The sequence below is a fragment of the Oncorhynchus masou genome, chromosome 15, assembly GCF_036934945.1.
Source record: "Oncorhynchus masou masou isolate Uvic2021 chromosome 15, UVic_Omas_1.1, whole genome shotgun sequence".
NCBI lineage: Eukaryota > Metazoa > Chordata > Actinopteri > Salmoniformes > Salmonidae > Oncorhynchus > Oncorhynchus masou.
The window spans coordinates 27,745,590-27,769,377 of NC_088226.1; the positions used below are offsets into that span (position 1 = coordinate 27,745,590).

The 23,788-nt window shown below is 40.5% G+C and overlaps 1 protein-coding gene across 4 annotated transcripts; it reads left to right on the forward strand.

Annotated features, from left to right (window-relative positions):
- The first annotated feature begins 513 nt into the window (after positions 1-513).
- Positions 514-21,933, forward strand: LOC135556072 (SPRY domain-containing SOCS box protein 3-like). Of its 4 annotated transcripts, none has more exons than XM_064988967.1 (7): positions 514-690; positions 10,844-10,982; positions 11,308-11,485; positions 11,774-11,961; positions 12,320-12,422; positions 16,736-16,861; positions 18,809-21,933. In XM_064988967.1, exons 2-7 carry the CDS (start codon positions 10,857-10,859, stop codon positions 19,201-19,203), a joined length of 1,116 nt encoding a protein of 371 aa, XP_064845039.1. In that variant the 5' UTR covers positions 514-690; positions 10,844-10,856; the 3' UTR covers positions 19,204-21,933. The 4 variants fall into 4 exon arrangements, with proteins under 4 accessions (XP_064845039.1, XP_064845040.1, XP_064845036.1 ...); XM_064988964.1 differs by lacking the exon at positions 514-690 and adding an exon at positions 705-1,690; XM_064988966.1 differs by lacking the exon at positions 514-690 and adding an exon at positions 706-1,298.
- The last annotated feature ends 1,855 nt before the right edge of the window (positions 21,934-23,788 follow it).

Here is a 23,788-nt window from a genome sequence, read left to right on the forward strand (position 1 = left end):
GCAATTAGTTGGAGGGAAGAAAAATCCCACATGGCAGCAGCTGGTTTGACAGAGTATTGTTTTTCTGTTGCCGGAAAGTAGGTCATGATAGTCAGACAGTACAGTATGAACATAGAACAATGAGTCAGATATTTCACCGGATGTATTAATGTGAAGCATCCAGTTGGCGTTTCCTCACTACCAAATATAATGAGGAAGCCCAGTAGGAGAAGGTGGAGCGAGATGGATTTTGGCCGAAATTCTGCAAATTTTGTCATTGATGAAACATTTGATTCCCATACAGTTTTCTGTTTACAAAACTAAAATCTGTAGCAAAACTTTGTTTTGCCAAAGTTTTGATATGTGTTTTTTAGGAGTGTTTGGCGAATTGAGTTACTGCACACGCGCAGTGGGCGTTCCCTTATGGAAATAAATGCTAGAACACGCCAATAGGATTTCCGTAGCTGGTGCTTTGCTCTGCCCACTTATTTTTTCATTTTACTAGGCACGTCAGTTAATAACACAATCTTATTTTCAACGAGGGTCTAGGAACAGTGGGTAAACCCCTTGTTCAGGGGCAGAACGACAGATTTGTACCCTGTCCGTTTGGAGATTCGATCTTGCAACCAACGCTTTAACCACTAGGCTACACTGCCGCCCACTCGGATTAATTTATTCCCATTGGAAACGACAGGCTCTGGTCTATCTTGGGTTAGTTATAAAAAATCTTTGAATTGAAGTTGGGCAGAAACTGCTTCTCCGATAGAAATCCCGCTTCAGGCGATGTCGGTGGCGACGCTGGCGAGCTAAAGAAATGCGTTGAAACACCGCATCGGGTTAACGGACGTCTCGCGCCAAACTGCGCACGGGCAAGCCTTCAAATCAAAGGCACTCCTTATTAACTATAAAGTAATTTGTGACGAAAATGAACACGTGTCAGTTTCGCACTTTCACGATGTTGGAATAATAACGTGTTGAACTACTTAAAACATTATTAGAATCCAGGTTGTGCCGTTAGATTTTGAGAAAAGTAAAAACGAAGGAATACTTTTTGACGTGTCATTGAAGTCTCAAATCCGGCCTGGTCTGTTTGGTAAGCGTTTCCGGAAATCTCGCGATGTTGCGCCTCGGTTTAGAAACTCTGTCATAGAGAGTGACTTAAGCTAGTTGGCCGACTAGCATGTTAGTAAAGAAAGTACTTCGCTGCAAATGTTTAAAAAAGATATTGGCCTATATAGTCCTGTGGCATTTAACGAAGACTAAGGGTCTATTTTTAAGTGTCGGACAGGAAACGGACGGCTGGTAACGTTACAATACAGGTACATTAGCAATCGCGCTAACGCTGTCTAGCCAGCCAACTGTAACTAACTAGGTACTTGCAAGCTAGCTAACGTCAACAATAATAACATGTTGTCGGAGAAAGGTTAAACTGTAGATATGTAACTAGTTATGATGCATATTATTTCTTACATTTTTGCCATGATGTAAATGTTTAGGCCTTGACCATGTAGGCACAGCTAGCCCGTAGACGTTAGTTAAATTGAAAACGTGTTTGCAGCACTGTTGGGGCTGTTCGCGAGCCAGCTAGGCCCAAAACGTACCAGACGAGATGATTGATTGTATGATCTAGTCAGTAGCCTAGCCTACATATTTGCGTCGCTTGGTCACTTAGTTTAAACAGATGGATGGTTATTTTATGCACAGCAACTAGGTAAGTAAAATGTAGCTATCTAAAATCTATGCATGACAGTTGATGGTACGTGAAGTGTACAGAGAGACGCAGAGTTGCCAGGTGAAGTTAAAATGTCGAGCCCATGACCACTCAAAGCCAACCCAAAAGGCTCGGAAAAACTAGTACATACTTTTTTTTGACAGCATGGGAGGAGTTGCCATATCTCTACAATAAACCATTTTCCCGTAACGTTGAGTATCATAGTAACTTGTAGCGTAACGACATTAGAAGCAAAATTCGGGATTCCTCTAAATAATAATAATTGCAAGTTATGACATTGCAACCTCTTAAGGATTGGACCCTTTAAAAAAGAAAAATCAAATGACATACCCAAATCTAACTGCCTGTAGCTCAGGACCTGAAGCAAGAATATGCATATTATTGATACTATTTGAAAGGAATATAACACATTGGGAGAATATAACACATTAGATCTGGTAAAAGATAATACGAAAAAACGAAAAAACATGCCCCCCCCCCCCCCCCCCAATCTTTGAAATGCAAGAGAGGTCACAGTGTATTATTCCAGGTTAGGCGTAATTCTGTATTTGCCAAATAATCATTGCATTTCTGTTCAAAATGTTGGATCAAGATTGCCCAAATGTGCCTAATTGGTTTATTAATACATTTTCAAGTTCATAACTGTGCACTCTCCTCAAACAATAGCATGGTATTTTTTCACTGTAATAGCTACTGTAAATTGGATAGTGCAGTTAGATTAACAGGAATTTAATGTTTCTGCCCGTATCGGATATGTCGATAACCTGGGAAATGTTCTTGTTACTTAAAATATCATGCTAATCACATTAGCTCACGCTTGCTCAACCGTCCCGAGGTGTATGGTATATGGTGCATTATTGCTATTATAAACTGGTTACCACTGTGATTAGAACAGTAAAAATTAATGTTTTGTAATACCCGTGGTATATGGTGTGATGTAGCACAGTTTTCAGCCAATCAGCATTCAGGGCTCGAACAAGGTTTATAAATGTATATAAATCCCCTTTGCGCGTGTGCATAGCTATAGATAAATCCGACAGTAAATCTCTGAGCAAGAAATACTTGGATGAACATAAAAAAAAACTGTTAGGCTATTTTCTGGCAATTATGTGCCAGATATTAAGACTACAAACCATTATAAATGACCCATTTGCAAGATTGACTTGTAATTTCAATAGGCATAGGCTACAGACTAAAATCTGGGTTTATGAATGCAATTACATTTTGCCGTAGTTTGCTTAGCTTAAGGCAGGTATGCTATAGCCCCTGATAGGCCTACATCTAATTTCAGATAGCCTACATCTCGTCTAAGATACTGTAGACAAGATATAAACTGAACGATTTAGCAGCTTGCTTAGTTCAAATTAAGACTAATTTATTAATGAAGAGTGAGGCGATTTCGCAATTAGAGGTGCTTGTTTCCCAACAGCCTGCTTGAATAGGCTGCTGAGGATGGTCATAATTTCAATAATATGTATATGAACTGAATATGCTTGTCAACAACAGCCAGTGTTTATAAAAAAAAAATGTAAAAAATGTTTTACCTGTAGCCTAATCTGACAACTGTTACGTCAATCTAATGCGTTCATAATAATACAAGGCTACAACAACAAACTGTCTTAGGCTATTTATTAAATTGCTTTGCCAGGTCCATGTAGGCTACACAAGTGACACACATTGATTTGCAATGACTCCAGTGATGTTGTGATTTCAACATATTTATTGTATGAAATGGCATATACATTTAATAGGCTACTTGATGGCCAGCAGAGGCAAATGTATAGTTCTACACATTTAGCCTAATGTCAGTTACATTGAGAACTTTTCTCCATAAGAAGAACCACTTCCATTTCAAATTTCCACTCGGGTAGCCCCGGAGACCCAAGCATGCATAAAGCATGCTTGATACCTTTTTTCTTTAAGCAGTCAACATTAGAATGCAGTTTAAACCACCTCTGAGCAAATTTATGTAATGCACTCTAGTGCGCCCAAAGCCGTTTTCAAGTGCTTTTGGAACCGGTTCTATACTGGTACCTTTTTGCGTTGTGTTCTGGGGAGTTTTAGGTGGAAGGGAAGGGAAAGCACTGGACACAATTCTGCTGGTTGTCTCTTTTACCCCCTTTTTTGCACCATTTTCGTGGTATCCAATTGTTAGTAGTTACTATCTTGTCTCATCGCTACAACTCCTGTACGGGCTCGGGAGAGACAAAGGTCGAAAGCCATGCGTCCTCCGAAACACAACCCAACCAAGTCACACTGCTTCTTAACACAGCGCGCATCCAACCCAGAAGCCAGCCGCACCAATGTGTCGGAGGAAACACTGTGTACCTGGCGACCTGGTTAGCGTGCACTGCGCACGGCCCTCCACAGGAGTCTTTATTGCGCGATGAGACAAGGATATCCCTACCGGCCAAACCCTCCCTAACCAAGACGATGCTAGGCCAATGGTGCCTCGTCCCATGGTCCTCCCGGTCTCGGCCGGCTGCGACAGAGCCTGGGCTCGAACCCAGAGTCTCTGGTGGCACAGCTAGCGCTGCGTCACCCCGGAGGCCCCGGTTGTCTCTCTTTTTTTAAATGGCTGCATGGAATGGATACAAATGCAAGGCAAATGTTAATGCGGCTGTCTGGACTCATACACAAGTATATTTGCCTATTCCTCACCACGCTTTGAGCAAACTGACAACAAAAAAATGTATCGTACAAAATGTACATGTTCATATTTTCAAAAGACTCAAATGTCATTTTATTAAAGTTGTACACCAATATACTAGTAATTTGCTAATAAGAAGTATTTATTTGAATGTTCTATTATACTGCAGGCATACAACACCCTTCCTGACATGACCAGACAGTTAACAAAATGAACGACCGCTAACTAGGCACATCAAACATGAAATACAAAAATGTCACATTTTAACAACATACCTGCATGGAATGGCTACAAATCCAAGGCAAACAATGCTGCCATCTGGACCCTCATAACTCAAGTATATTTTCCTGACAAAAGATAATAAAGAATACCGTGAGAAAATCAGAAAACTCACACTGTCTGTACCTGAAAGAGACCCTCTCTAGCTGGACTAGCCTTTCAAAGTTCCACTCAAATGATCTCCATTCACGCTAATATATATTCCTACAGACAGTAGTGCAACAAGACTATGTTTATTTAAGATTTTTGTGCATTTGTGAAAATTTGCATTCAAAAGACAAATAAACATACATATAAACACACCTTTCCTCATCACACTTTGAGTAAGCTGAGGAGTAAAAGCATGGCTCCCGTTGATGGCATCACAATTTAGAAAATAACTACAATAAAATAGTTATCTTGAAAGTAGTACAATATATCTCAAAATAACCTTTAAATAAATGAGGGATTTTCTGTGAAATACAAAGTGTGTACACCAGTTACACTTTGTCTCCATTGTTTCTTGATGTGCATCAGTTCTAGCATAATGTTTTATGGAAAAAGTGTGACAAATAGGTGTTTCCCTAATGACAGTCTAAATAGCCTACATTCAACTGGTAAATAGCCTACATTCAACGTGCACGTGTGCTGCTTTCTGTCCTCTCCCTCACATGACTTAGCCAATAACTGTAGTGTTCTTTTAACAAACACACACACACACACAAACCTCTCCGGCCCTCCCCACCAATCACTCACTCCGCATCAGCCTGCCTCATTGCCTGACACTCAGCAACAGGCCACAGTGAAATATACAGTACCAGTCAAAAGTTGACACACCTACTCATTCCAGGGTTTTTCTTTATTTTTACTATTTTCTACATTGTAGAATAACAGTGAAGACATCAACTTTGAAATAACACATGGAATCATATAGTATCCAAAAAAGTGTTAAACAAATCAAAATATTTTATATTTGAGATTCTTCAAAGTAGCCACCATTTGCCTTGATGACAGCGCTGCACACTCTTGGCATTCTCTCAACCAGCTTCATGTCACCTGGAATGCATTTCAATTAACAGGTGTGCCTGTATTTTTTTGCCTGTAATTTTCATCACTTCAACTATGACAGACAAAATGAGGAAAAAAATCCAGAAAATCACTTTGTAGGATTTTTTATGAATTTATTTGCAAATTATGGTGGAAAACTTTTGTTATTGACCAAATACTTATTTTATCTCAATACTTTCTTATATAACCTTTGTTGGCAATGACAGAGGTCAAAAGTTTTCTGTAAGTCTTCACAAGGTTTTCACACACTGTTGCTGGTATTTTGGCCCATTCCTCCATGCAGATCTCATCTAGAGCAGTGATGTTTTGGGGCTGTTGCTGGGCAACACGGACTTTCAACTCCCTCCCAAGATTTTCTATGGGGTTGAGATCTGGAGACTGGCTAGGCCACTCCAGGACCTTGAAATGCTTCTTACGAAGCCACTCCTTCGTTGCCTGGGCAGTGTGTTTGGGATCATTGTTATGGTGAAAGACCTAGCCAAGTTTCATCTTCAATGCCCTTGCTGATGGAAGGAGGTTTTCACTCAAAATCTCACGATACATGGCCCCATTCATTGTTTCCTTTACACGGATCAGTCGTCCTGGTCCCTTTGCAGAAAAACAGCCCCAAATCATGATGTTTCCACCCCCATGCTTCACAGTAGGCATGGTGTTCTTTGGATGCAACTCAGCATTCATTGTCCTTCAAACACAACCAGTTGAGTTTTTACCAAAAAGTTATATTTTGGTTTCATCTGACCATATGACTTTCTCCCAATCTTCTGGATCATCCAAATGCTCTCTAGCAAACTTCAGACGGGCCAGGACATGTACTGGCTTAAGCAGGGGGACACGCCTGGCACTGCAGGATTTGAGTCCCTGGCGGCCTAGTGTGTTACTGATGGTAGGTTTTGTTACTTTGGTCCCAGCTCTCTGCAGGTCATTCACTAGGTCCCCCCGTGTGGTTCTGGGATTTTTGCTCACCGTTCTTGTGATCATTTTGACCCCACGGGGTGAGATCTTACGTGGAGTCCCAGATCGAGGGAGATTATCAGTGGTCTTGTATGTCTTCCATTTCCTAATAATTGCTCCCACAGTTGATTTCTTCAAACCAAGCTGCTTACCTATTGCAGATTCAGTCTTCCCAGCCTGGTGCAGGTCTACAATTTTGTTTCTGGTGTCCTTTGACAGCTCTTTGGTCTTGGCCATAGTGGAGTTTGGAGTGTGACTGTTTGAGGTTGTGGACAGGTGTCTTTTATACTGATAACAAGTTCAAACAGGTGCCATTAATACAGGTAACGAGTGGAGGACAGAGGAGCCTCTTAAAGAAGAAGTTACAGGTCTGTGAGAGCCAGAAATCTTGCTTGTATGTAGGTGACCAAATACTTTTTTCCACCATAATTTGCAAATAAATTCATTAAAAATCCTACAATGTGATTTTCTGGATTTGTTTTTTCTCTAATTTTGTCTTGTCATAGTTGAAGTGTACCTATGATGAAAATTACAGGCCTCTCTCATCTTTTAAGTGGGAGAACTTGCACAATTGTTGGCTGACAAAATACTTTTTTTGCCCCACTGTAAGCCTATTTGGTAAAACACCAAGTCCATATTATGGCAAGAACAACTAAAATAAGCAAAGAGAACAACAGTCCATCATTACTTTATGACTTGAAGGTCAGTCAATCTGGAAAATTTCAATAACTTTGGAACTTTCTTCAAGTGCAAAACCATCAAGCGCTATGATAAAACTGGCTCTCATGAGGACCGCCACAGGAAAGGAAGACCCAGAGTTACCTCTGCTGCAGAGGATAAGTTCATTGGAGTTACCATCCTCAGAAATTGCAGCCCAAATAAATGCTTCAGAGTTCAAGTAATAGACACATCTCAACATCAACTGTTCAGAGGAGACTGTGTGAAGGCCTTCGTGGTTGAGTTGCTGCAAAGAAACCAATACTAAAGGACACCAATAAAAAGTAGAGACTTGCTTGGGCCAAACAATGGACGTTAGACCGGTGGAAATATGTCCTTTGGTCTGATGAGTTCAAATATGAGATTTTTGATCCCAATTGCCTTGTCTTTGAGAGACGCAAAGTAGGTGAACGGGGGATCTCTGCATGTGTGGTTCCCACCATGAAGCATGGAGGAGGTGTGATGAGGTGGGGGTGCTTTGCTGGTGACACTGTCTGTGATTTATTTAGAATTCAAGGCACATTTAATCAGAATGACTACCACAGCATCCTGCAGAGATAAGCCATTCCATCTGGTTTGCTCTTAGTGGGACTATCATTTGTTTTTCAACAGGACTATGACCCAACACACCTCCAGGCTGTGGTAAGGGCTATTTGACCAAGAAGGAGAGTGGAGTGCTGCATCAGATGACCTGGCCTCCACAATCCCCCAACCTCAATCCAATTGAGCTGGTTTGGGATGAGTTGGACCGCAGAGTGAAGGAATAGCAGCCAACAAGTGCTCAGCATATGTGGGAATTCCTTCAAGACTGTTGGAAAAGCATTCCAGGTGAAGCTGGTTGAGAAAAGGCCAAGAGTGTGAGAAGCTGTCATCAAGGCAAAGGGTGGCTACTTTGAAGAATATAAAATATATTTGGTTTAACACTTTTTTGGTTACTACATGATTCCATATGTGGTATTTCATAGTTTTGATGTCTTCACTACATCTACAATGTAGAAAATAAAGAAAAACCCTTGAATGAGTAGGTGTGTCCAAACTTCTGAATGGTACTGTATATTTTTCTAAGAGAAATGCCATGGTGGCTGCGGTGCAACTTAGAAATAGCCCAAAAACCTGCAACCATGGCCAATACATTTTCACCCACAACTTAGGTTATAAAGTAGCCAAATATGGCGGGAAAACCGTGAACATGGCAATGCTGCAGAGGAGGAAGATGAAACATCCTCTCTGGTAATACCTGACCGAATAGAGCTATAACATGGCAAAGAACAGGTTTATCAGCAAAGTGCGCTGCATCATGCACACAGCAGGAATATCACTGAAATATTTTTGAACTACACATCATCTTCTATATTCAAACAAAATAGGCCTTTTATAGGCAAGTGGGCAACATCATGCTCATGTCCTCTAAATGTAGTCTTCCTAGTAGGACTGCAATAATGAGATGGTGTCTGTGCGCATCCGTTTCAGTGTGTTTTTGGAGTCGAACAAGAGTACTCCTTTCGACTCCAAAAATCCTGGAATCGTGCACCACTAGTTTTCCAAATGGAGCAAAATAATCATAGTGGGCAGAACAAGCAAGGAGGTGGGCAGAGCCAAGCACAAGCTAGTGAGAACCTATTGCTGCGTTCTAGCATTTTATTTGCATATTTCCGTTAGGGAACGTCTACGCTGTGAAGTGCGTCTGCAATAACTATATTCGCCCTTTTTTTAAACTTTGGCAAAGGGTAAAGTCTAAAAAACACAGTCCACAGTTTGTTACAGATTTTAGTTTTTGAAATGGAACTGGAGATCAAATGTTTAATCAATGAGAATTAGCAGAATGACTGCCAAAATCCATCTCTCTCCATCTTCTCACACTGCAGGCCACTGGGCTTCCTCTCATCACCATATTTGGTGGTGTGGAAATGCCAACTGGATACATCACATTTATACATCCGGTGAAATATCTGTCTCATTCTTCTATCCATTGCATTGGTGCCCCTTAAGCAGACCGGAACTGTAACAATTTGTTTAAATGGTAAATAGCCTGAGTAGGAGATCTTCATTTATCCATAATTGATGGTGTAGCAAGGCTAGGCATCAGTTAGCCCAAGATGTACTCTTAACCCCCTAATTGATTGATGCACCTGTGCATCAGTTTAACATAATTAAAATGTCCCCATAAATCTGTCTTTGCGTTATGTTTTTTTTGCATTGGCTCAATCCACCAGATCCGCCTATGTCGGCCTTCTGCATCTGCTGTGGACTGTGGCAGAGCTACATGACTGTTTGTCAGACGAAGAGAAATCCAGAAAATCAGTCTTCTCACAAAAACATGAGCCTGTAGAGTCCAAACGGTTTGGCCTACAAACTAATATACGGCTTGGTTGTTTAGCAACAAAACCAACGTGTGCGTAACTAAGAGGCAAAACAGACAGGGTTGGCTTAGATTGTTGACAACATGTTAACTGTATTTTGTTTCCAATGTTTATTGAAAATGTGAATACATTTGCACAATGAGCACCCGTTGTCTCTCAAATACATGGTTACGGTTGTTGGTTAGTTAGCTAGTAAATTTTTGCAGTCTACAAATCCACTCAAGAAAAAATCAGCCCACAGCTGAATCTAGTTGATGATCCCTGGCTTAGACCTTTAGAGGTTAATAAGGAGCGTATCGTTACGGTCCAAGGACCTTATGATCCAGTATCTTCAGAGGTAGACTGGCTCTGGCAGTCAAATACTCTTATCTAAATGTGAATTAATTCTAAATTGCGATATGGTTCTATATCTCATCAATATAATTTCACAAATGCAAAGTATACACTGTTTTAACTGGGTTTATCACAGTTGCAGCCAACATTGTTTTTCAGTGACAACAACATTTCTGGCGGCCTTCTTCTGTTACACACAGGTTAGGAGCATGCTAATTAGCACAGGAGGTCTTCCTTCTGTCTTCCGTAAACACACTCTGTAACATGGAGATGGCTGTGTGGGGACACTAACCCTATAAAGGTGTATGTGTATCAATGTATTGTTTTTTTAAATTGTTTTTTATTTCTTACTGATATGAAATATAAGGTCCTTATGCTTCCATAACCGTACCGCAAGTGATGCGTGTTAATGTTCAGATCGATCGTCTGGGCTCTCAAAGTACTGAGTAAAGGGTCTGAATACTTATATACATGTGATATTTCAGTTATTAAAAAAATTATTATTATTATTAAAAACAGTTTTTTGCTTTGTCATCATGGGGCATTGTGTGTAGATTGATGAGGGGGAAAAAACTATTTAATACATTTTAGAATAAGGCTGTAACGTAACCAAATGTGGAAAAAGTCAAGGGGTCTGAATACTTCCCGAATGCACTGTATATCACATTTTTGCCTACATTGTAAAATTGTCAACTTCTGGAGCTCATAGGGCTCTGGTCAAAAGTAATGCACTGAATAGGGTGCCATTTTGGATGCAACCTTTGTCCACCCAACTCTGACTCTTCCCTCCCCCAGGTGTCCTGCTGCAATGTCAAGGCGGAGCAGAAACAGCCGGGCATGGCGTTACGTGTGGAGTGGACTACGGCGAGATGCTGATTCCCGGGCGCTGGTACTGTCCTCAGAAAGTGAAGAGTGGGGCTACGAACGCTTACAGGTAAGGGTCGGTTTGTGACGGACGTAGTCCAGGGGTGTGAAACTCATTCCATAGAGAGAAGATTGTCTTCTGGTTTTTGTTATTTCCTTTCAGTTTTTGTCCAATTAAGACCTAGACAACCAGGTGAGGGGAGTTCCTAACTAATGAGGGACCTAAGGCAAGTTGATCAATCAAGTACAAGGGAGGAGCGAAAATCCGCAGACAATTGGCCTTCTGTGGAATGAGTTTGGCACCTGTGACATAGAAAGTTCCATTGTGCCAGAAAAGCGGAGTCAAGTACAGCTGACATATTTGAGCACTGTTATGTACTGTTTGGCCTCTGCAGTACAGTGACTCAGACTCTGAGCCAGACTACCGTCCCGTGGTGCCACCGGTCCCCAGTGCCGTGCCCGTTACCGGAGAGTCGTACTGCACCTGCGACTCCCAGGCCGAGCCCAGCTACAACCCACATCTCCGGGGCTTCCACCGCATCAAAGACTGCCACTGTGGAGAGGAAGACCAGGGTGAGGACTGGAGGGGCAGGGTGGGGAACTAGGGTTGTGTTCAGAAGGGCACATCATAGCAAAACGTTTTGAAGTGGAAAAGTGATTGCTTTTTATAGGTCAAGTTCAGGTAGTCCCTTCAGGTATTTCACACTCTTTCTGAGGGTTTTCTTATGTTTCATGCCCATGCTGTATCAGGGAGTTCCCAAAAGTGAAGCTCTCACCATTATTTGCTTATTAAAATATCTTAAGTGTCTGAAATGTTGGAAGTCAACTGTCATTTGATTCACTGACCTCTTGACATTGCAGACTTCGACTGGGTGTGGGACGATAGTAACCGCTCCACGGCCACGTTGATGACCTGCGACAACCGCAAAGTCAACTTCCACACGGAGTACAGCTGCGGCACAGCAGCCATAAGAGGCTCCAAGGAGCTGGCAGATGGACAGCACTTCTGGGAGATCAAGATGACATCACCAGTGTACGGGACAGATATGGTGAGGCTCTGCCCATCATTACTCAGGAGACAGCATTATGAGGATCAGTGGAGACAGGTGTCACTTTAAATCGGAGGCTGGCACATTGTAATGGAATAGTTTTCATTCATTCATTCATTCAATTCCAGCCATTACTATGAGCCTGTCCTCTGATTTCTCTCTTTTACCAGCCTCCTCTTCTGGGGGTTGGTGCTTAGTCTTGTAAGACCTTAGGAAGTTTAGTGGTTTCTCTTTCCTAAAGCTTATTTTGTGAACCTTTTGCATATTGTATAATGGTGAGCATGTTGATTACTGTTCTATTTTAATGTTATGTGGTTAAGGTGAACATGTTGAATGAAGACTATTCGATGTTGTGTAGATGGTAGGCATCGGAACCTGTGACGTGAATCTGGATAAGTACAGACATACCTTCTGCAGCCTGTTGGGGAAAGATGACGACAGCTGGGGTCTCTCCTACACTGGTAAAACCATATAATCCATCATATAGTCCTTATCACAAACAGACCTGGGTTCATATCGTATTAGTTTTCTTTCAAATACTTTCAGTGTTTGATTGAGCCTGCAGGTAGTGGTGCCTGCTCTGCTGGACAGGGTTTTCACTTTTGGAGCTGTTAGCAGTTGATGTTATTCTTTAATAATACAAACCCTATAGCAAATCAGGGGGAGGAAAATAGGTTTATTCAAAGATGATAAATCATAGATTTTATGCTGAGAGGTAGATGTTAGATGGTCGTTCCTTCCCTGTCCTCAGTGATTCTCTCCACAGAACAAAGGGACAGGATGTAGTTTTATAACCCAGCCCTAGCCTGTTGATGGCCAATTAGAATTCCTTGCAATAAAGCTGGACCAATGGCCAAATAACAAGTATCCTATTTCAGGTTGGACCAATGAGAACGTGCCACACATAGCTATGGCACGTTCTCAGAGTTCAGGACTGACATTCCTAACAGATGTTGAACTGAAAACCATCTATTTCCATTGATAATTCCATATTGACCATTAGTACTCTATTGACTTTTAGTACTCTTGACCTCTCGTCCCCTGTGTTGTGTATTTATCTTCAAAATATTCTTACACTCCCCCTAGACCATTTTAAAAAGAAATATACTTAATATCTTTTTAGAAATTTTTTTTTTTTAAACATGAAAAAATATACAGTATAAAACACATTAGCAGTATGCATAAAATCATTCACATTAAACACCTTGCATTTCTATAATACAAGGGGCATATTTTACTTGCTGTTACAATAAGAAATAGATTTCAAACAAAGTTATAAAAAACAAGTATTAACCGGTGTAATGATGGGTGTCCCTTACGATTCCTACTACATCCTGTATTTGTATTCCTGTATTCCTACTACAAAATGTAATTGTCTACAAGACCATAATATTCAATCGTCCTATTGGCAAGGTAATCATTTACCAAGTCCTTTAGAAGTGATCCGCTCTTCCACACTGGTATCAGTCCCGCATAGATAACTATTAGAAATTATGTTCTGAAAGTCTGCCGGTAGTGAGGAAATCTTCTTTTCTAATTCTTCTTCCGTTCCACTGGTTGATAAGGACTTCTCTAGTGAACACTTCACCAGTGATCTTGTATAATTTCAAGTTCAGTCCTTGGGTCAAGGGATATTGCTTTAGACTGTAGATTGTAGTAACCTGTAACGAAGGAAACAAAAAAGTGAAAGTAACATGTCCTGGTTTCAAGAGAAATTGATATTTCACATAGATTTCCCTAAGTACGCATGTCCCGATTTCAGGAAGATGTTGGTCATTTCACCTAGATATCCCTAATATGATGACTGCGGTGTACAACATATCAGGTTCTGATCATCTTACTATGCTTCTTCACCCGAGATTGGCCCCCGATTGCTAATCAATCAGTTCTTTATTCTCCAGGCTCCGCTTTGTCATCAACATGGACAACCTTGCAATGAGTGACATAATATCCATCGTGATTTTCCATGGACTTTTACTGCTGACCTCGTTATGAGCAGAACGTGATGAGGACCTTTCCATTTTGGCCCTAATGTCTCTGTTAAATATTTTTTTACCATCACCCACTGTCCTGGTACTACGTCATGTCCCCCCTCGGGACTTATTCCCGACGCCTCTTATACTTGTCTGTCTGCTTCCGCTACTGCATTAGAGAGTTGTATGCAATAGTTAAACATTGTGTCACTCATAAAGTGAACGTCTGATTTTCTTAAATCTAACGTGCCTGTCACTATCACATTGTCCATTGTAGTGTTAGGTTCTAATTCTCAGGTTAAAAAAACTCAGCGGACACTATGAAAGCTTAACCAAGTTTAATTCTTCCCAGCGGATCAATACAGCTGCATTAGACAACGACATTTCACACAAGCACTGATATTTAACCCTTCCTCCTGAGTCTCCTCCTACACATCTGAACAGCCAATGCATTTCTGTTGCTAGACAGAACCTTAGTGATATCTGTTCTTCCTCACGTCATCTGACCTGACCTCTACCCCAAGTGCTCACTCCTCTCCAACTCACGGCTGTCATGGTGCCTGGTACCAGACTGTGTCCTCCCAGTGGATCCCTCCCATAGGATCCCTGATGGCTAACAATAACATATCCTGACATAATGTTAATGTTATACATTGTCCTCTCTCCCTCAGTGACATGAATAAGTATATTTCATATCCTCAGAACCCAACAGTAGTAACTGCCCAGCATGCCTTCCTCATCAGCCCCCTCAACAATGCTTGAACCGTCTGTGTATAAGGTAAACTCAGGTTTTTCCAACAGATTACTCTTAATAAACCCATCAGAGAGTTGATCCAAAACCAACTCACAAAAGTCGTGTTCAAGTAATGTGGTTTATGGATGAAGCATCAGAGTAGCTGGATTACATGGTGTGCCACATTGTATGATGATGTTAAGAGCCTCCACTACTTTAGTAGCGGCCATAGCTTTCTTTGCTAATGGGATATTGTTTTGTACAAGGTGGAGCAACACCTGTCAAGCACACTGGTTCCATATCCAAAGTTCCACACTTTTCTTCGTAGTCCAAATAGGATGGTTCTGAACTGTAGAGCCCTGCAGTTGTCTAATTTGCCACGTCACCTTCCCTTCAGAAATGTTCAATTGTAGAATCAAGTTGCATAATAACATCAAGGCCTAAAATAAGGTTGTTCAAATGAGCCTATCCACACCCCTGCATCCATCTTCATTGGACCAATAGAAATTGACAATGGTTTGGTCTGTTTGGTATCTGTCTCTGTCTCCCCCCCCCATTTATGATTTTTCAATGCCGATACTGATTATTGGAGGACCAAAAAAAGCCGTTACCGATTAATCGGCCAATTTTATATATCACACAAATACATATACATACAGTTGAAGTCGGAAGTTTACATACACTTAGGTTGGAGTCATTAAAACTCGTTTTTTCAACCATTCCACGAGCGTCTGCCAAATGACGTAAATGTAAATTTGTTAACAAACTATAGTTTTGGCAAGTCGGTTAGGACATTACTTTGTGCATGACACAAGTCATTTTTCCAACAATTGTTTACAGACAGATTATTTCACTTATAATTCACTATATCACAATTTCAGTGGGTCAGAAGTTTACATACACTAAGTTGACTATGTCTTTAAACAGCTTGGAAAATTATGCTATGGCTTTAGAAGCTTCTGATAGGCTAATTTACATAATTTGAGTCAATTGGAGGTGTACCTGTGGATCTATTTCAAGGACTACCTTCAAACTCAGTGTCTCTTTGCTTGACATCATGGGCAAATCAAAAGAAATCAGCCAAGACCCCAGAAAAAATATTGTAGACCTCCACAAGTCTGGTTCATCCTTGGGAGCAATTTCCAAACGCCTGAAGGTACCACGTTCATCTATACAAACAATAGTATGCAAGTATAAACGCCATGGGACCACGCAGCCTTCATACCGCTCAGGAAGGAGACGCGTTCTGTCTCCTAGAGATGAACGTACTTTGTTCAAAAAGTGCAAATCAATCCCAGAACAGCAGCAAAGGACCTTGTAAAGATGCTGTTGTTTACAACGTCGTTCTAGTCACATTATGCATATTACAAAACAACTGTCCCGATCCCATATAGTTTGAAGGGATAATTTGGGATTTTGGCAATAAGGACCTTTTATCTCCTTGCCCAGTGTCCGATTAACTTGTGGATATCATTTTTATGTCTCTTCGTCGAGTAGTAGTTTTGACTAGAAAGAATACAGCTTTTGTCAGATTTAACTTTTCGTAGCAGTTTAGGAGAATTGGGTTAAGGTTATGAAAAGGGTTAGGGTTAGCTAAAATGCAAAATAATAACTTTTGATGTCAATTTGACAAAAGCTGTTTAGCCATGACCATACAGTATGGAGGTAGGTAGTTTCGCGAGCCAATGCTGACAGGAAGTCTACAGGTACAGCAGCTGTTCCCATAGACTACAAGTCATTGTGCCAACACTAGTTGGCATTTGATGATGAGCTAACTGGAGTGGAAAATGGAGCAAATATATCAATGTACCATTTCCAAATAATAATGTTGGGCATAAAATATATATTTTGAGGTGGTTGAGAATGGACTGTTTCTCTATGTAACCCAGATACACATGAGCATAATTAGGAGCCATAGGGGATCCCTTAACAGTACCCTTCATCTGGATAAAGAAATTGTTTTGAAACATGAAATAATTGTGTGTGTGTGAGCCTGTTTTTTTCCCCCCCTTATTATAATAATGATAATAATAATAATAATAATAATGCTAATATGGTCATATTCTAGGTCTGTTACATCATAAAGGAGACAAGGTGAACTTCTCCTCACGTTTCGGCCAGGGCTCAATCATTGGAGTGCACCTGGACACATGGCATGGAACACTCACCTTCTTTAAGAACCGCAAGTGCATAGGTAATTACAGGGGTCACAGGTCAAGGGGAGCAGGTGGGGGTGAGTAGTGATCTACATATAGTAATTTAACTACGTTTTGCATTAGCTTGGTGGTAGTTGAACTAAATTCAAATCTTGGTAGCAATTCCAGTAGTTAACCTCTCTGGGATATGTGTACTAGCGTCCCACCTGGCCAAAAGCCAGGGAAAATGCAGATTGTCAAATTCAAATAAATTCCTATAAAAATCAAACTTTTGTAAAATCACACATGCAAGATAGCAAATTAAAGCTACACTTGTTGTGAATCCAGCCAACATGTCAGATTTCAAAAAGGCTATTCGGCGAAAGCAGACAATGCTATTATCTGAGGATAGCACCTCCATAAACAAAGACAGAAAGCATATTTCAACCCTGAAGGCGCGACACAAAACGCAGAAGTAAAAATATAATTCATGCCTTACCTTTGACGAGCTTCTTTTGTTGGCACTCCAATATGTCCCATAAACATCACAAATGGTCCTTTTGTTCGATTAATTCCGTCGATATATATCCAAAATTTCCATTTATTTGGCGTATTTGATCCAGAAAAAACAACCTGCGCAACATGACTACAAAATATCTCAAAAGTTCCCTGTAAACTTTGCCAAAACATTTCACATGTGGATAGCTTATAACAAGAGTTAAAACACGAGTTTAACTGACAGTATTATTAAATACCACGATGTCACAACTTTAGGTATTTTTTTACGTAAATAATCAATCAAATTGAAGATGGGATGATCTGTGTTCAATACAGGAGGAAAACAAACTCTGTAGCTAGCTTTCTGGTCACGCGTCTTAACAGTCTAACAGTACACTTGAAGTGACCCTCCGTTCAAGGTGGCCGTACTTATTCATTACACAAAGGGATAACCTCAACCAATTTCTAAAGACTGTTGACATCCAGTGGAAGCGATAGGTAATGCAAGATGGTCCCTTTAGAAATCTGGATTCCCAATGAAAACCCATTGAAAAGAGAGTGACCTCAAAAAAAAAATCTGAATGGTTTGTCCTCGGGGTTTCACCTGAGGACAAAAATAAGTTATGTTATACTCTAAGACATGATTCAAACAGTTTTAGAAACGTCCGTGTTTCCTATCCAAATCTACTAATAATATGCATATCTTGAGTAGCAGGCAGTTGAATTTGGGCATGCATTTCATCCGGATGTGAAAATACTGCCCCCTGTCATCAAGAAGTTAATTACTTTTTTGCCATGTAGCGTTGTAGTTAACTACTGGAACTACACACATTTCAGATTTAAAAATAATATATGACAAAGTAGTTTGAACTACTTTTTCAAATTAACTTTAGTTAAGTAAACTATATTTTTTCTTAAAGGAAAATTACACCCCAAAATATAAATTTTGGTATTTGTTTGATTAGTCCATTGTTGATACAGTCCCAAAATGTTTTGTGTGCCAGCAATCAAGTTACAGAAATACTGCCGGTAAGATCGTTTTTCGGGTAGCTTAAGGGTATCGTTTAAGGGTAGCTTAACTTCCTCCAGTGTGAAGTAATTGATAACTTGGTAAACTATATTTTCAGGGTAACTTCCCCAACACTGCATGTTAGATGGGTGGTTGGGCAGTATGTAAATAGATGGGCATTATAGGGGCCAGTTTCTCAGACACTGATTAAGCTAAGTCCTAGGCTACAATGCATGCTTTATGTCAAATCTCCATTCAAAGTGATTTCTAGTCCAGGACTAGGCTTGATCTGGGATGGGAAAACTGGCCCTATAAATCACTTCAAGACCTAATTAACATGGAACCTACCTAGGATTTCTCATATTCCCCCTCTGCATGTACCCAGCTAGTTACCCCTGTGCTGCGCCTAGTCTTTTGCTTGTGTGTGACGTTGGGTAATGTACATTTCCATACATTTCCATTCTAAACTGGACAATAAATTGTATATTCTATTCTGCAGGGGTGGCGGCTACAGAGCTACAGAACAAGCATTTCTACCCCATGGCGTGTTCCACAGCAGCCAAGAGCAGCATGAAGGTGATCCGCTCCTGCTTCACGCCCACTTCCCTGCAGTACCTGTGCTGTGCTCGCCTCCGCAAGCTCCTCCCTGAGTGCCCAGACACCCTGAGCGTACTGCCGCTGCCCCCTGGCCTGCGCCACCTGCTGCACAATAAGCTGGGCTGGGTCCTCCGCCTCAACAACGGCCTCCTGGGGGCTCCAGGGAGGGGGGGCTTGGGGTCTCACTTGCCCCCTACGCCCCCCTTGGCTGGGGCCTTATCCTCTGAAAGCGATGACTCTGAGGGGTGTTCGTCGGACCCTGAGGCATGTCAGAGGAAGAGATGTCGTTGGACGTGACGGGAATCCGATGTGACCCCCAATGTAAACACATGGGGTGTTTCCTAAATTACACCCTATTCCCTATAAATAGTGCACCACTGGTCAAAGACCCATAGAACTCTGGTCAATAGGGTGCCATTTGGATGCAGCCATGGACTGGATCCCTGCCCCCTCCCTGAGACACACTCACGTTATAACCCCTTACACACACACACACACATATGTTACCATTAATGGTGATCCCAGGACCTAGGGACAGTGTTGTGGGAACATTTAATCAAGATCAAACGAATGTGGCACTAAGACCTATGGCCAAACTTCAGTGTACATTAACAGTATATGCAACAACAATGATGACATGAAATCAATGAAAAGAGACCAAGTGCAGCATTATGTGGATTGTCACCATGCTTTCTCCTTGTACATGAGATGCTGGTTGGATTGCTATAAGAGTGGCCCGTAATAAGGCCCTATTTTAAGTTTCTGTTTTAGCTGACCGAAGAACGAAGTTGAGTCCAGAGAGTAGTCGCAATTTGTTGCGCTTTCACATCTCCATGACAACATTTTTTTGTTACCTTTTTCCTCCCTCTTTGTTGTGCCTTTGTCTGGTCCTGGCACGAAAATCCAAACAATCCATGTTACATGTTATTAATGCAAGGTGTAAATAAGACAAGACTCGCACTCACAATTTGACATTTTCTAAATAGGAGAAAAGGACTGCTTTGGAGGTAGTCCTGGTCAGATTTATTACATGTAAAACATGACCTTTAACAACTATCCTATCTGGAAGACCGTCCCTAGATCAATGTTGATGGAGTCTATCTTACCAATGGTTAAAGTGATGCAATTTGGCGAGAGCTTGCGTTTGTATGTCATTAGCTGTTCTCTAATGAAATCATAACTTCATTAGGCTGGCATTAACACTGGAATTTAATCAAACGTTTTGAAAAATCTATGGGAAAATGTCTGTTCTTGATCTGCAAGAATACACAGATCAAGTAATCTGTTATTTTGTTGTTAATCAGCACATTTGTTTCGGAGCAGGAACAATCTTTATTATTTTGTTTAGATCAGCTTGACAATATATTCCCCTGAATTATTTTTGTCATATCAAAACCCCCCCTAAACATCTAGTTAAAAAATGAATATGCCAGACATGGCATCAACATGTATTTTTAATTTATTTATATTCATTTTTTAACTAGATGTTTAGGGGGGGGTTCTGATTTATTTTTCACTCAATACTGCCGTCGTATTAAATATGGGTTGGAGCAGTGATGACTGTTACACATACACACGCCATCTATGTTGAACTGTGAGTTGTCACGCACCATTCTTATACTGACCTCCCTGTTATGCTCTCCTTCCGCTTGATGGTTGACTCGTTTTGTCTGTTAGTTATTTGATTTTGTTGTCACATGCATTTGGTTGGAACCCCTGTGCGTCCAATTGTTGGGTTGCATTTTATGCATCAAAGCACTTGTGTATATACAGTGCATTCACAAAGTATTCAGACCCCTTGACTTCTCCCACATTTTATTTCCTAGAGTTGGCCGGACGAGTCTTGGTGGTTTCAAACTTCTTACATTTAAGAATGATGGCGGCCACTGTGTTCTTTAATGCTGCAGACATTTTTTGGTACCCTTCCCCAGATCTGTGCCTCGACACAATCCTGTCTCGGAACTCTACGGAAAATTCCTTCGACCTCATGGCTTGGTTTTTGATATGCGTTGTCAACTGTGAGACCTTTAAATATACAGGTGTGTGACTTCCAAATCAATTGGATTTACCCATTTTCGGGGCTCCCGAGTGGCGTAGCGGTCTAAGGCACTGCATCTCAGTGATAGTGGCGTCACTACAGACGCCCTGGTTCGAATCCAGGCTTTATCACAAACGGCTGTGATTGGGAGTCCCATAGGACGACGCACAATTTGCCAGCATTGTCTGGGTTTGGCTGGTGTAGGCCATCATTGTAAATAAGAATTTGTTCTTAACTGACGTGCCTAGTTAAATAAACATTTTAAAAAATACCACAGGTGGACTCCAATCAAGTTGTAGAAACATCTCAAAGATGATCAATTGAAACAGGATGCACCTGAGCTCCATTTTTAAGTCTCATAGCAAAGGGTCTGAATACTTATGTAAATAAGGCATTTGTTTTTTATTTTAAATACATTTTCAAAAATGTCAAACCTTTTTTCGCTTTGTCATTATGGGGTATTGTGTTTTTTAAATCCATTTTAGAATAAGGCTGTCATGTTGCAAAATGTGGAAAAAGTGAAGGGGTCTAAATACTTTCTGAATTCACTGTATAAACGGGATATATAAATGGATCTTCTATGTAATGTTCATATTGTATGTATAGGCCTTTGTTCTTCTTTCTCTCTAATGTCTAATAATCTATATCTAAAGCATGGCCTTTAACTGAAAACTAAGATGAATAGGTGAAATATGCACAGAAATGTTTTTCTTATTCTAAAAAATATTCAAGAGGCTCATTGTGCTTTTTGCTTTTCTTTTTCCCCCTGGTTCAAGTAAATGTTTAATCTTTAATAATCTTTAACATTTACATTCAGTATTCTCTTCTCTGTTAAGATTTATATTGTTATGGCAACCTTTGTTTGCACACCAATGTTCCTCCAGGAAATAACGATTAAGTAAGTAATGTTTGTGCATGTCTGTTGGTCTAAAGAACCTACAATGGCACAAAATGCATCAACATCAAATAAAATACAAATGAAAACCTTCCTTTGCAAATCAAACTAATGCCACTTTCAGTGTACAGACAGACGGTGGCATCAGCTGAGGCAGCTCTGGCAAAAAAAAACACACAAAAATACCTTTTTGTGATCTGAAAATCATATTGACGACAACAGTCTACTGGTATTCACCTTCATAGTCTGAGCAGAGGTCACTTCCCAACCTAGTAGGTGACATCACAACAGAGATGGCCACGCAGACCGTTCCATTGCCCAGATTGGCGCACATTCAGCAAGTGAATATTCTTCAAATCCGTTGTGATTTCTGTATTGTAATAGGCCCAAAATGTGGTTACTTAAGTCAGATTTTTATACATTTGTCTGTTTCCGCTGCGTAACATTTAGAAGTTGTCCCTTTTCAGGTTTAGAAGAAGTGACCTCTAAATACAAACTCCCTGAAACATCAGACACATCTCATTTACACAAGTATTCACACCCCTGAGTCAGTACTTTGTAGAAGGCACCTATAGGATTTCGCAGCGATTACAGCTCTGAGTCTTCTTGGGTAAGCTTAGAAGCACGTTCCACACCTGGATGGTGCAATATTCGCCCATTTATTATTTTCAAAATTCTTCAAGCTCTGTCAAGATGCTGGGGGGGAATGGCAAGATGGCAATATTCAAGTCTTGCCATACATTTTCAAGCAGATTTAAGTCAAAACTGGAATATTCACTCTCACTCTCTCTTCTTGGTAAACAACTCCAGTGTAGATTTGGCCTTGTGTTGTTGGTCATTGTCCTGCTGAAAGGTGAATTCCTCTCCCAGTCTGGTGTAAAGCAGACTGAAGCAGGTTTTCCTCTAGGATTTTGCCTGTGCTTCGCCTCATCCCCTTTATTTTTATCCCGAAAAACTCCCCACTATTTGCCTATGTAGAGCATACCCATACCATGATGCATCCACCACCACGCTTGAAAATAAGGAGGCAGTTACTCAGTGATGTGTGAGATTTGTCCCAAACGCAAGGCTTTGCATTTAGGCTAAAAAGTGTATTCCGATGCTGTGTATTTTTATTTTTGCAGTATTACTTTAAGTGCCTTGTTGCAAACAAGATGCATGTTTTGGAATATTTTTATTCTGCATATTTCTGTGTTTTCCCTGTCATTTAGGTCATTAATTGTGGTGTCACTACTATGTTGTCGAGTCATCCTCAGTTTTCTACCATCACAGACATTGAACTCAATAACTGTTTTAAAATCACCAATGGCCTCAGGTGAACATCCCTGTGCAGTTTCATTCCTGTCCTACAGCTCAGTTCAGAAGGACAACTGTATATATGTGTCCTGGTCGTTTAATGTATAATGCACAGCATAATTATTAACTTGCTCAATAAGATATTCAATATTTGATTTGTTATTTTTAACTATCAACCAATCACTGCCCTTCTTTGAGGCTTTTGAAAAGTTCCCTGGTCTTTGAAGTTGAATCTGTGCTTGAAATTCAATACCTGAATGAGGGACCTTACATACAATGCATTTGGAAAGTATTCAGACCCCTTGACCTTTTCCAAATTTTACATTACAGCCTTATTCTAAAATGTATTAAATAAAATGTTTTCTTCATCAATCTTCACACAATACCCCATAATGACAAAGTGAAAACAAGTTCTTAGAAATGTATGCACATTTATTAAAAATTAAAAACAGAATGTAAGTATTCATAGACTTTAATATGAGACCCAAAATTAAGCTCAGGTGCTTCCTGTTTCCATTGATCATCCTTGATGTTTCTACAACTTGGAGATCACCGGTAAATTCAATTAATTGGACATGATTTGGAAAGGCACACACCTGTCTATAAAAGGTCCCACAGTTGACAGTGCATGTCAGAGCAAAACCCAAGCCATG

Bases quoted from the DNA above. Each gene is read 5' to 3' on its own strand.
- LOC135556072 (XM_064988964.1), top strand. From the start codon at position 1,665: ATGGTTATTTTATGCACAGCAACTAG. The intron at 12,423-16,735 runs GTAAAACCATAT...GTCATATTCTAG, and splicing joins CTGGGGTCTCTCCTACACTG to GTCTGTTACATCATAAAGGA. The intron at 16,862-18,808 runs GTAATTACAGGG...TCTATTCTGCAG, and splicing joins TAAGAACCGCAAGTGCATAG to GGGTGGCGGCTACAGAGCTA.